Source organism: Nelumbo nucifera, chromosome 1 (genome assembly GCF_055504915.1).
Source record: "Nelumbo nucifera cultivar China Antique chromosome 1, China Antique-T2T, whole genome shotgun sequence".
In the NCBI taxonomy this organism is placed as follows: Eukaryota; Viridiplantae; Streptophyta; class Magnoliopsida; order Proteales; family Nelumbonaceae; genus Nelumbo; species Nelumbo nucifera.
Genome location: NC_142649.1, coordinates 11,040,763 through 11,054,163, shown reverse-complemented (window position 1 = coordinate 11,054,163; position 13,401 = coordinate 11,040,763). Strand labels below are relative to the sequence as shown.

Here is a 13,401-nt window from a genome sequence, read left to right as displayed (position 1 = left end):
TCTTAGGATTGAATACGTATTCACCCCAATCCCATTCAATAATATTTAAACATATATGCTTATATAGTTATTATATCTGCATAAGCTAGTATGCTTTATTAGTGAAGTTGGTATTGAATCCAATGGATGAACTTCAAATTAAAATAATCCAATATGAACCAGAGGTACCCAAGATTTTAGCTATTTCTAATCCTTCCAAGGCCATGAGAAAACAAATGGAACTAATTAAACTTCTGCAAAAGAAGACATGGATTTCTCATATCTGCATACAAACACAGCTTGTGGATGAATATAGTTTTGTGGCATTTTCATGACTTCACCACTTCACTTACAATAGAGTGATCCTTGCTAGAAGCCTAGAATTGAATTCGGAATCAGTCTACACAAAATGGTGCTCACATCATTCTCACAACCATTTGCAACCGTGCATTGAAAATGTCTTTATACTTATATATTTTTATTCATGGGAAGATATTTTCATTGCATAACTGAAAGTGGCTATGAATACAGTGAATACCATTTTGTGAGGACTGAATTCCATCTCGCTAGAAAACCTTGCCCCAATTAGATGGGTTAATTGGCTACAAGAATCTTGTTCCTTCTCATTAATTCCACTCTAACCCGTGTCATATCAATTATTAAATTATGGGCTCCCGGGAGCTTAAAGTTTTAGGGGGTAATTTGCCATTGTGAATAGTTTTTTTTTTTTTTTTTTTTTTTTAAAGCAAAAGCAAATGCCGCATCATCAAATTAAAACAAAAACAACTTGCCATGTACGCAAAAAAATAACATTTTTGCTGATATGGCAGTTGTTTTTGGTTTTCAGAAAACAATTAAAATCATTCACACAAGTGGAACACCCCCTTGGTTACTGAAATATGAATGAAATATAGTGACTGATGTTGAGTTCTTGAAATTAAAAAAAAAAAAAGTGGGAAGAACCCAAACGAAAGTAGGCTAGCCCTTTGCCCATGAATCAGAGATGATGATGAGATATGAACTCGCACTAAGCGCCTATATGGAAAGCACCAAATCTTCTAGAAAAGAAGATGCTAATTTGTTCTGTTTGCAAGAAGAAAAGGGAACCATGATAGGAACAAAACTTGAAAAAGGAAATGCAGAAAGCTAAAGGATGATGGGACCTCAAATGTAGTCCAGTGCAGTGTCCATGTGCTTGAGCTTGAGAAATGACCAACCCATTAATTTAGTTGGAAACAAGGCTTAAAAATATCACAATTTCTGAATCAAAACTGCTTTTGTTTAACAGTAGAAGCATCATTAATAAAAAGGGCAATCCAGTGCATGAGGCTCCAAGATTTGAGCCCTAATCACCCATGTACATACGGAGAAATGATAGATGTACGCAACCTTATCCCTGTATATACGGATAACTGTTTCTAAGATTTGAGCCCTAATCACCCATGTTGCGCTAAGAACTATAAATTCATATCACATTAAACAGGCTTTTTTCCAACATTTTCAAACCGCCGTTGATTCGGACGGTCGGACTGTTTGGTCTGAGAATTGTTCATATAACCAGTTTCGTTTTATCCCAAACCTAGAATCTGGTCAAAAACCATTGACCCGGACAGTCGAATTATCGAGTCGTTCAACAGTTTTTTACCATTTTTTTTATTTTGTTGTCAGAACAGACCGTCCATTCGAACCGGACAATCAGACTGTTAACCCAGAAACCGGTGGCCAAAAGGGTTCCACTAAAACATTGCTTTTTTCTTGTCTAATTCATCAATTATCTGCAAAATTAATTTTTCTATTTACTGCACTTACTCCGGGTGGTCCAGATGGTCCAAGAAAAGACTACAACTACAAATTCAAGATAATTTTACAACTTGGCTAGTTAATTGAAACCACACTTGAGCTATTCAAGAGAGAACTGGTCTCTCTCTCTAGGCAAAAGTTAAAAATTAAAACTCTGAATTTTGTCCTTTCCACAAAATTAGTTTTGTTCAAAAATCAAATACACACTGTTTGATTCTTTGATCCTGACTTCATTACAGGGTCATTGGCGAAGTGGAGCAGTCGAGGAAGGAATGAGAAAGCAGACATGGATAAGAAGTTTGCAACACAAAAGACAAGTCAAAATCATCAACAAGGACGTCATCTCTCTCTTATCTTCAAGTTGGGGACAACCCTTCACACAACGAAAGGTAGTCTGGACATTAAAACAATCCGCCCCAAAGTCAATGCATATTTTACTACTCCATAGTTCATACCTAGACTTGTGCACATTTGCATCAATCTCTAGTCTTTGCACACTTCCACAATTACATAGTCTATCACGATGCCGTAGTGCACTGGCTCACTTTTCTACTTATTCTTCATAAAGAGACTCATTCCACTTTCCACACAACAGATGTCAATGCCTACTACTGTTCTCACTCAGTATTTAACTATTTATAATAAACTCAAATGAGCCATTTTTAAACAAAAGATTGGGATAGAACCAAAGGTTTTAAAATTATTGTTGATCTGGATGGTCCGACCGTTTGGCCCGGAAATCAGTCAGGGTATTGGTTCCGTTTTATTTTTTGTAAAAACTATTGAATAGATCACTGACCCACTGACCTGGGCAGTCCAATCTTCAACTTGTTTCATCTAAATAATGGTTTTTGGCCTTTTTTTTTTTAAAAAAAAAACACCATTGACTAATTCGTTCGAACCAATGGGTTTGAACCACTAACCCTGAAATTGGTGGCCATAGCAGTTCCAATTCCAGAACAGTTTTAAAATAGAACAATTCATTGTCTAGTGATTAGATTAAATTTATTATCTCCCTTAATAATTTTACTAAATTTTAAAAAGAGAAGGATGTCAGTTCTTGACCCTAATTAATAAATGCTTTCACCCTCCTCCATTATTTATTAGCTAAATGCGATGCATATATGTATCTATGTATATATAAACTAGTATAATAAGATTTAGGTTTTCCACACGCAAAAGCAATTTGTCTTCATGCTTGCACATAGCGGCTCTCTGAAAGGCTCCGGGTGTTTGGTCTTAATCATGTCATGTTCATGGATGTAACAAGTATGACTTTTTGAGGGAAATTAATCTCTACTCTCTACTAGAGTATTTAAAATTGCTTCTATAAGTATCCATCTTATGCCCCGTTTGCTTTTCGGCAAGTCACTTACCCGGGTGTAAGTGTTTTCCAGGGAAAGACTTATTCGGGTAACTGCATTTATCCATGTTATTTTATTTCCCATATAAATAAGGCAATGACAATAAACTTTCAACGGTCTCCACATAAACCTGAAAATCCCCCCTCTCAAAATCCAGAAAAAGAATGCCCCCATAAGGGTGTAATTTATATTTTGGTATCAGAGTATTTGGATAGATAATATCATCACCTTACATATAAAAAGCAATAGTGAATAAGGTTCAAAATATGGCAATGTATCAATACACATCTTAAGTATGATTTTTAAATCCACCGAGATGTTATTTACATGGATTTCAGGAGTGTTTTTGTGTTCAAATATAAGAACCATTTCCAACATTCTTCACCCTAAAACATCAGCCTGAAATCCCAGTACTTTGAACCATGATAGTGAGAATAGATCCTTAATATGTATTACAATTTGGAGCTTTGGAGGTGAAGGGATGGCCACCTTAAAATTTATTAGAGGTAGAATTGCTCTTACATGATTGGTGGGTGGGGGAAATCCATTTGGCAAACTTAAGCTTGACAAACCTTTCTGTTTGCTCCTTACATGATAAAGGACTCCATTGATGAACATCTAATCGAGTAGAACATCAGCCTGAAAAAAAAAAAAATTGAAGTCTTCATGCTGGTTACAAATAGGGGTGTCAACGGTATTCGAAAATCCGATTCCGAATTCGAGATTTGACATAATCGAATCAAATTTGAATATCTAATCGGTCAAATTCGGATATGACCTGATTCGATTCGATAAATATCCGAGTTCGACCGATTATTTAATTCTTATATATAATATATAAAATTTGTAAATGTTTTATATAATTTATATATATAATAATTAAATTACATAAATAATTTATATATTTACATACTTTATATAAATAAATATTTATTTTATATATTTATTAATTACCTAAAATAATTAATTAGTCGAATTCAAATTCAAATATTAATTTTCGATATCCATTGGATTTCGAATCAAATTCAAATGTCAAATTTTATAATCAGATTTGAATTCAGATATTGCCTGATCCGTATCGAATTCGATCCATTTACACCCCTAGTTACAAGACTATAAGTGGAGTGCTTGGAAGGTTACTTGCGTCTTTCATGGAACGAGTGAAAATAAACTCTAGATGAAAACCCTTTTTTTGCATTTCTGAGGCTAAATTTTGGGTGATGGGTACACATAACTCCCAAAGCTCGTTTATTTATTGTTGCCTATTCCAGTTAGGTGCTATTAAGTGCCACATAAGACATGAAGCTTAAAACGCTCCCTCGGAGCAAGGAACACAAAAAAGACATTTTCACTTGAAGTTACTTTGACCAAAACAGAGAGAAAAGCCGAGACACAGTTTAAAACAATCCAACCAAACAAAAGGTAACATTAGGTAAGGTTGAAATGCCTACATGATACTGATGTTGAATAAAAGTGCAAACGATTCTTGAGAAAACTGTCACGATACCAAACACCACTCTATAGTATTAGATAGATCCAGGGCCTCATAACTTGCCACTTGTCCCATTTTAGCATCAAGATCCACAATCGCATTGGCCCTATCTTCCATATCAGCTTCCTCAAAAATCATGTAAAAAAGGATTATAACCATCTTGCTTTGTTTCATTTTATTGGAAATTAGAGAAAATTAAGTATCAGATTCACAAGTGTGAAAATGGTGGAATTATCAGTTGTGACTTAAGAAAAAAGTAAGAAACCAGAATGAGTTCATTTCTTTTTCAACCTCAACTTCGTGGGAGGGGAGGCGGCCTTAAATATAAAAAACGTTACATTTTGGAGATTTCACGATTCCTAATTTCCACTAAATAACTTTATGCCAAACATCCTGAAATGACCTCATTTCTATCTTATCTAATGGAAATTTCTCTACTTTAAATAGTAAATTTGGGCCTTCTATATTGACCCAAGGCCAGAATGAGATCATTTCATTTAGGCCTTATTCAAAGTGCCTTGGCTGTTTTTTCTATTGTACCTAGTGGATGAGAAATTATTCTACTGTACTGATCAGTATTCAAAGAAACCAAAACCGTCCAAAGGGTCAAACGGAATTTTTCTTATACCCTAATTTTCTCTGTAGATGAAAATGAGTTTTATGGGGTGACAGGTGAAAGATCAATGGCTCCATGGAAACAATAGTGTCTTATTTCACATATTATTAGCATAACCTTCTTTTCCCAAGCAAACTGATTTTCCTCGAGTAAGACGCTTAGAAAAATTTCTTTGGGAAGATGGTGAATGGGTATGCCTTTAAGACAAAAAGCCTAGTGCCCAACTTGGTACAGAAACCAAAGATTTTACACGCACACAAGCTGATAAAAGCAAGATGGGAACAAATATAACATTGAACCATTAAAGGGTAGTAGAAATACTTCACTTATTGGTGAACTAGACTCTTTTCCAAATGTGTGGAGTGTGTTCTTTGCATCTTGAATTCTTGATTATTGTAGTTCATTTTGTAGAGCAATTTTGTATGAAATGGACTGAAGGTTGGTCAAGGATGGACCATTTGATCTAGAATTTGATTGTTCAAACTTCAAACAAAATGGTATACCTTAAAGATTTCCCAAAAGACCCAATCAATCCAGCTAGATGAAATTTTTATCTAATAGTGGGCTGCCAACATTCAAGCTATATATATATTGCATAAATCACCTGACCTTCCATATATGTGGGTATAAATCAATTTCAGTACCTCCAGCTTGTTGAACGGTGTTCAATTCACTAAACACTAAGGGATGTACAGTTTTTAGACATGATTGCCGGGGCATGTCTATCCCTTGTTTTGTACCAGACCATGCTTGTCAACTGGCTATGCTGAATGTTCAGGAGCCTTTACTACCTCGTAAACAGCTGAAAAATCATGGTCCTCAAAGCCCAGGCTTCTAGCCTTCTTGAATGCCTACATGACAGAAGAAAAAGAAAAAAAATCATGTGTCAATCATCAAGTAGTTTCCATATGGAGACCATTTGTGCAAACCCTTTCTCAGAAACCAGTCATGTAACATCATTTGGGGCAATTTTTTTTATCTTTACAAGGCATATCTACTCTTCCACAATGAAGCAAACTGGCCCCAAAACAGCAAACTCATGTGCTTATATGGGCTGACTGCAATTGACATACATCAAAGTTAATAGTGTCAGAAATAAAATTGTTTATAATATTTTTCCATGCCTGCACGTGCTTAGATTGATCATATGTAAATCTTGAATGATCATAAAAGGCAAACCTAAATGGTTTGCAGAAGATAAGCTCAAGAATTTCAGGATTTATTTAGGGACATTACATAAGTACTCATAACTTCAATTTTTTTGCAGCCCAAAACAATGGAACGTAGTGGCACAGGTGTAAAATATCAACGATATTTGGCGGAATCTCCTCATTTCAATAGGAGCAATACAAACCTTTTTTTTTTTGGAAAAAGGTTAAGGTCCCTGGCTGGGCACAAGCAAATAAAATACATCAAGATTACAGCTCCCAAAGACTTCTAAGCCTCAGCAAAGTCACCAGATTATGTTGCTGAAGACCCTTAGCTCCTCCCCAAGACTTCTATCCAGTGGGTACCTGCTCCGTAAGGGCCATTTTTTTTTTTTTTTGAAAAATGAAGTTTGAGGCAGGAATGGGTTTTTAGGTTTTACAACCCATACAGGTACCAGTAGGGTACTACAATATTATGCTAAATCAGACCCTCCCCAACCCATATATTGAATTTACTAAAATACTCCTAGTGCTTATAAGGCATATGAATTCATGTGAATTTAATAATGTTTTGAATCTTAAGTGAAGGATAATTGATAGTTTATTTTTTTTCTACATGTTTCAATCAAATAATTGGAAATTTGATGTTTATTCATGTTACTTTGCTTGTTTATTGCTTATATATTACAGGAAATTAGATGCAAGTTCTGGACCTGACCCACCCACCTTCAAATGCGGGGAGGGTAGAGTTTTGCGTTTTCATGTGTGGGGAGGGTTTGGATTCAGAAAACCAAACCTGCTGTGGACTTTGGGAAGGGTATTGGTTGGAAGGTTTGGGAAGCTAGGGAGGATCTAGAATTTACAAAACCTGCCCATTGCTATCCCTACATATCTCCGATACATTGTCAATATATCGGAAATATTTCAAATTTCATTGATAAATAATAATTCAAGCTTTAAGATTTCAGAATATCATTGAAATTTCCAATATTTCCTTAAAATCATCAAAATTTTTTAAAAATCTTTTCCTAAAAGAACTAATGGTGATCCTATGATGATTAGACAATTGGCTTACTATGAGAGAGAGAGAGAGAGGAGAAACGACTACATATGAGGATTCACAGAAATAGGGGTCTGGAACGGCATTCCCCTATTTGAGGGAATGGTCATTCCCTCCCCCTCCCTTGGGAATGAAATCCCACTCCAGCTGATTCCAACTCCCATTCCGATTCCTGTCTGAACCAAACAGACTATGGAAACAGACCATTCTGATTCTGACTATGAACCAAACGGACCTTTAATTTCTACCTCCCTTTTTGTTCACACTGATTTAAATCAAGCAAATTTTTAAATCCAACAGACGTTCAAGTACCCATTGATCACACTGGAAACATGTACATGCACCAAATTAAATTTCTAGATAAAGATGAATGAATATTTTTTTGATTTCTTTTGAACGGGGGTAGCCCATCCCCCAACCCAGGTGCAGGCAGAATTCAATCCAAGTCTCCGCTACAACCAGCAGGAGACCTTACCAACCAGCTAGCTAGCACCTTGCAAAGATAATTGAATGTTAAAATGAACTAATGAGTTTTTTTTACTCCAAATATATAATTTAGATGAGTATATTCTTATACAATTTACTTTTGAACATATTTTTAATTTTCTACAAACTTAAGGCCCTTTTCGTGTAGTGTCACTTTAATAACTTAAATCTGTTCTTTTTTTTATGTTATTTGGCATGACCTAATTTTTCAAAATGAAGGTGCATAATATTGAAAATAGTATGTTGTCACGTTCTTATCTTATTTATTATTCAAAGATAAAAAAATGAGGTTATTTCAAAGTAACAAGTTTCCAAATAGTTTTTGTGCCCCTACACCCCCAAAATAAATAAATTAAGTATTATACCTCAAAATAGTCCAAGATATAAATTATTAGCTCTCTATGTAGCATTATACTTAATGATATTAGATATCATAAAAATATCTGAAGTTAAGGGCACTCTCTAAGACAAAGCACATAAAGACTTAGGACCTTAGGATATTCCAACAGATATTTGTAAATGTAGGCAACATTAATTTATCATCATTAATTATGACTTTCAAAAGGCTTTAAGGAGGCTGAAAATGCAAGTGGCAATGCACAATCATGGAATTAGAATTATGATGTAGAGAGTGGAAATAAATAAAGTTTCAGAAAATCAATTTGACCCATTTTTAAAGAAACAAACAATGAATCCAGTCTTACTTGGGTCCTTGGGAAAGAACTGACAAAGGAGAAAAGAGAGAACTTGAGTCCCTGATCCATATTGCTTAGATGTCATATGAAGAGATAAGGGCCTCAAAATTTTTATTTTTTTTTGGGTATTATTTAATAAGGCATTTTGACAAAAATGTTTTGAATCTTTTGACACAAGGGCATACCTAAGAGCAGTATTTAAAGTGAGAGGGAACAATCAATGTAGAAACAATGAGTTTTCAGTATGCCAGAGGTCACCCTTGTTTCAATTATGGATACTTCATACATGAAGACGACATCCCTCTATCTAGGTTGTTTGTGGATGGATGATAGTTTTGATTAACTAGTTACAGATGTCAAAAGAGAATTTACAAATGCAAATCTGAATTCAAGAAAGGATTTCAAAAATCTTAATGTTTTAAATAAGCATAAATATAATTTTTTTATCAATAGCTGAAATTCATCAACTTTATAAAAGAATAATTACAGGATTGGGAGAGGTAAACTGTCTTACCTCTCCACAGCAACTATGCAATTACAAATGAGTAAGCATAAATATAATTCTCCTATAAAGAAATAAAAGTAAAGAAAAAGTTATTATTAATGAAAAGGAAAATACCCAAAATCAATTATTTTTCCCATAGAATTAGAGTGGAGTGGAAGAAGGAAATGCCTATATGTAAGTATTGTTTAATCAATGGATACAGATCAAACTAAAAGAAGAAAATTTTATGTGATAGGTATTAGTTTGGTCATGTTTTATGAAACAAAATGTAGGAAATAAAGAACCAAATTTACTTTAAAATGAATGCAACTATGATCTTTCCAAGTTCCAACTAAATTCAGCTACATGAATCCTGTTCCGCCAAATGATTTTACTCCACCTATTGCTGAAAATTTTCCATTTAAAACCTGAAAATTCTTTCCAAAGGCATACCCATCTGACTATATAGCTAATTTGACTGATTGCTGTAGTCATATAGATTCACTAACGACAAACATATTAATGAAATATAAGACGATACATTTCAAAAGAGGCACAAATGTAGAAATTAAAGATGAAATATTTGTACTCAAGCATAGGAATTTTGTATGTCATTAATTTCTCATTTTGGGTGTTGAAGTTGGATTAGAAGGTTCTTTTCTGGGTCTAAAAGCTCTTTCTTTGCATCCTAATACTTTCATACTATTTATGATATCTCCTTTTTCACTTGCTTTATATTATCACTAGGGTGGGTACGTGACTTATGTTTTCACCTTGGCAAAATCTTGAAAGTGCCTGTCTCTGTTCAGAATTCAGATAAAGATATAGTTGAGAGCATACCTCATTAGATGCAGCGGCTACAGGCATTGATACTGCATTTTCATCCCCAAGGGCAAGGGCCAATCTCATATCCTTCTGCTGATGCTTTAGAGGAAAAGCAGGGGGGTAATTGTTCTGTACCATAGCAGGTCCTTTAAGCTTGAACATTGGATTAGCAATGGCACCAAGGTCCTACAACAGAGGGGGAAATTATAGTTGAATTTAACTTCATGACAACTAAAAATAGCATAGTATCTACTTTCTTACCAATACATCAAGAAGGGTTTGCTGGTCCAGTCCACTTCTGTCAGCCAGGACAAGTCCCTCTGAAAATGCATTCATCATACTGTACAAACCCAAGCACTTAAGTTTTAATAAATGAAACTTTACCATCCAAATCTAAGTACATGTTTATGCACTTGAGTTCCCACATCAGATTTCTTCTAGTCAGATATATCTCTATATCTTTGGTATGCAATAAACAGCACAATTGCACACCACATCAAAATTATCTTTCCACTAAGATATATCTCTCCAACTATACCCTGAAGCATAACCTAGAATAGAAAATAGCTTACTGTAGTAGACACTAGATGACAATATGCTGATGGATGTTGAGAGTGCTTAACTGCAGTAGTTCTGTCCTTACTCAGAATAAGAGTGGTGCAAGAGACAAAGAGTCAAAACTGGAAACTTCTGAATTTTAATGTAATTTTTATGATTTTGGACTGTGGGGGTATTTTGGTCAATTTACATGTTGGTGGAGATGGGTATGGCCTAGTAGTTTGATTTGTCTGTCCATAGCTAGTTTTTTTTTTAAGAAAGTAAAGCAAATTTTATTAGAGTTAGAGTTTTCTTATGATAGTGACAATTCTGTAATTCAAGTGTGTAAAGTGTGAAAGCATGGAGACAGATATTGGAATGATTTTTCAGTTTTTTTTCTTTTTTGCATATTGTGCTTGTGGTGAATGAATCCCAATGCCTTGGAAGTGTTTTAAAAGGTGCATCTACACACAAATGAGGCGCATTTTAAGGCATGTACCTTACCTGAATCCAAGCAATGCCCCGTTTGAAAGGGCACATGCCTGGTGTGTCTTGGCCTAACTGTGACCTTTTATAAGTTTTCTTTTGTTACTTTCAGTACATTATTTATGTTTTTTACACTTTAATTGGTCTATTAACTTATAAATTACTTTTATTGGTGCTTGTGCACTAGTAATGGTCTATCAACTTTTAAAAGAAATAAAAAACAAAGACATTTTGAATACCTAAAGCCTAGTTATTACAGATAGGATATCAAACAGCAAAATTTCCACTAAAAAGGCAATAAAGATATAAATAATTTTTTATCCCTAGCCCCAAAATAGAATAAAAATCAATAAGAAATTCAATGGCAAGCTGCAAAATCATCTCTTGGAATGTCAGAGGTCTTTCCTCAGATTGGCCATTGGTTCCTTTCTGCACAAGTGGCAGCCGGGTATTCATCTTCTTAAGAAACAAAGCTGCAGCAGCCTCGGCTTCCTTATGTTGCAGTATTTGGGGTGGCAAAAGCTTTGACTGGTGCTACAAGTCTGCAACAGGTTTGACAGGTGGCCTTAAGATTATTTGGGACAACATAAAAGCTGCAAAATTTTCACATTGGATTGGTGGCTTCTCAGTTACTGTTGAGTTGTGGTATTGTCACTTCTGTCTATGGCCCTAACAAGAATGCTAAAAGATACTGGCTCTGAGCAGAACTTGATAGCATAAAAAACAAAATGGTCTCTTTCCTGGTATATTGGAGGAGACATCAACATTGTCAGATTTACTTTTTGATAAAAAGGGTGGGTCTAGAATCACCTCCAGCATGCAAGGATTTGCATCTTTTATCAACAATCATGAGCTCCTAGATCTCCTCTTGAAGGGTACCAAGTATATACTTGGACCAATAATTAGGAGGACCCTACCCTTGTTCAGCTTGACTGCTTCCTTATCTCTGCAGACTAGGAGGACCACTTCCCTGCCTCTCATCAAGAAGTCCTCCCTGTCAATGAGCCATTCAACCTAAAAGCTTAAGCTGTTAGATGAGGTCCTGAATAGGTTTCATTCTCTAACATGTCCCTTCACGCAAAGGCCCATTGGGCTTGAAGCGTGGACAAGCACAGCGCCACCTACCTTGTGCTGAAATTTAATTAATTATAATGGCGGCAATGAGGATCGAATGCTAGACCACTTGGTCAAACAGGGTCTAATACCATGTCAAAGAACCATTCAACCTAAAATCTTAGGCTGTTAAGTGAGGTCCCGAATAAGTTTTTGTGCTCTAACACTCCCTAAGCCTCTTTCTGATCATTCACCCATCATTCTGATTGAAGGCTCATTCTTAAGAGCTCCTGGCCCATTCCAATTTGAAAAGCATTGGCTGGAAGATGGCTTTAAAGAAAAAATTAAGAATGGTGGAATTCCTATAATGTTCAAGGCAGTAGCTCCCATATCCTAGCTAAGAAGCTGCAGTTCCCCAAAAGGGATATTAAGACATGGAAGAATTCCAATCTGGTCTCCTTATCAAAACAGAAAGAAGATTGTTTAAAAACTATCCAGGAAATTGACAAAAAAGAAGAGATACGGTGTATTTCCCTTAGGAAAAGCAATCAAGAACCAACATAAAGAATCTTTTTGACTCAATTTCCTACAAGGAGGAAACCAAATGAGGACAGCAGGCCCGCACGCATAACATGGCTGAAAGAGGGAGACAACGACACAGCTTTGTTTCACAAATTAGCTAATGCCATAGCAAGAGCAAATCTGATTTCAAGAATCAGCTGCAATGATAGGCTGGTTGAAGACTTGGGTTCTGTAAAGAACACTGGTGAATTTCTACGAAAACCTTTACAAAGAAGAATCGGCAAAGAGGACCACTCTTGATGGTTTGCAGTTCCAAAAAATCTCCACTATTCAGAAGGCAGCTCTTGGGGCTCCATTTGTAGAAAATGAAGTGCTGGAAGCAATCAAAAGCCTTGATGGTGATAAAGCACCCAGGTGTGGCTTCAGCCTCGACTTTTAGAAGAGCTGTTGGGAGACCATCAAAACAGGTTTGATTCAAGCTCTAGCTAATTTTCATAGCAATGACTCGTTTGAAAGATGTCTAAATAACACCGTGGCTTTAGTACCCGAAAAAAGGGACATAGGAAATCAAAGACTATAGGTCTATAAGCCTTCTGTGCAGTACAAGATCCTTGCCAGGGTTCTGGCCACCAAATTCAAACAGGTGTTCCATAGTACCATTTCTTCCCATCAAGGAGCAATTTTCCTTGACTCTCTTAGAGAGAATGAACTTTGGCAGCAAATGGAGAAGATTGATCAAAGTTTGCATTACTACCCCCACCTATGACATCTTGGTTAATGGGGCTCCAAAAGGTCACTTCAATAGCTCCAGCGGACTAACACAGGGAGACCCCCTCTGCCTCCTTCTATTTATT

At 35.7% G+C, this 13,401-nt stretch overlaps 1 protein-coding gene across 1 annotated transcript in view; it reads right to left on the bottom strand.

The window, feature by feature from the left end:
* Window positions 1-5,762: 5,762 nt before the first annotated feature.
* Window positions 5,763-13,401, bottom strand: part of GLYR1 (glyoxylate reductase 1) — a 52,312-nt gene continuing 44,673 nt past the window's right edge. Inside the window, exons 6-8 of the mRNA XM_010279557.3 lie at window positions 10,211-10,289; window positions 9,965-10,135; window positions 5,763-6,102 (exon numbers count right to left, since the gene is read on the bottom strand). Of these exons, the coding sequence (XP_010277859.1) occupies window positions 6,013-6,102; window positions 9,965-10,135; window positions 10,211-10,289 (340 nt within the window). The 3' untranslated portion in view covers window positions 5,763-6,012. The remainder of the gene's footprint in view (window positions 6,103-9,964; window positions 10,136-10,210; window positions 10,290-13,401) is intronic.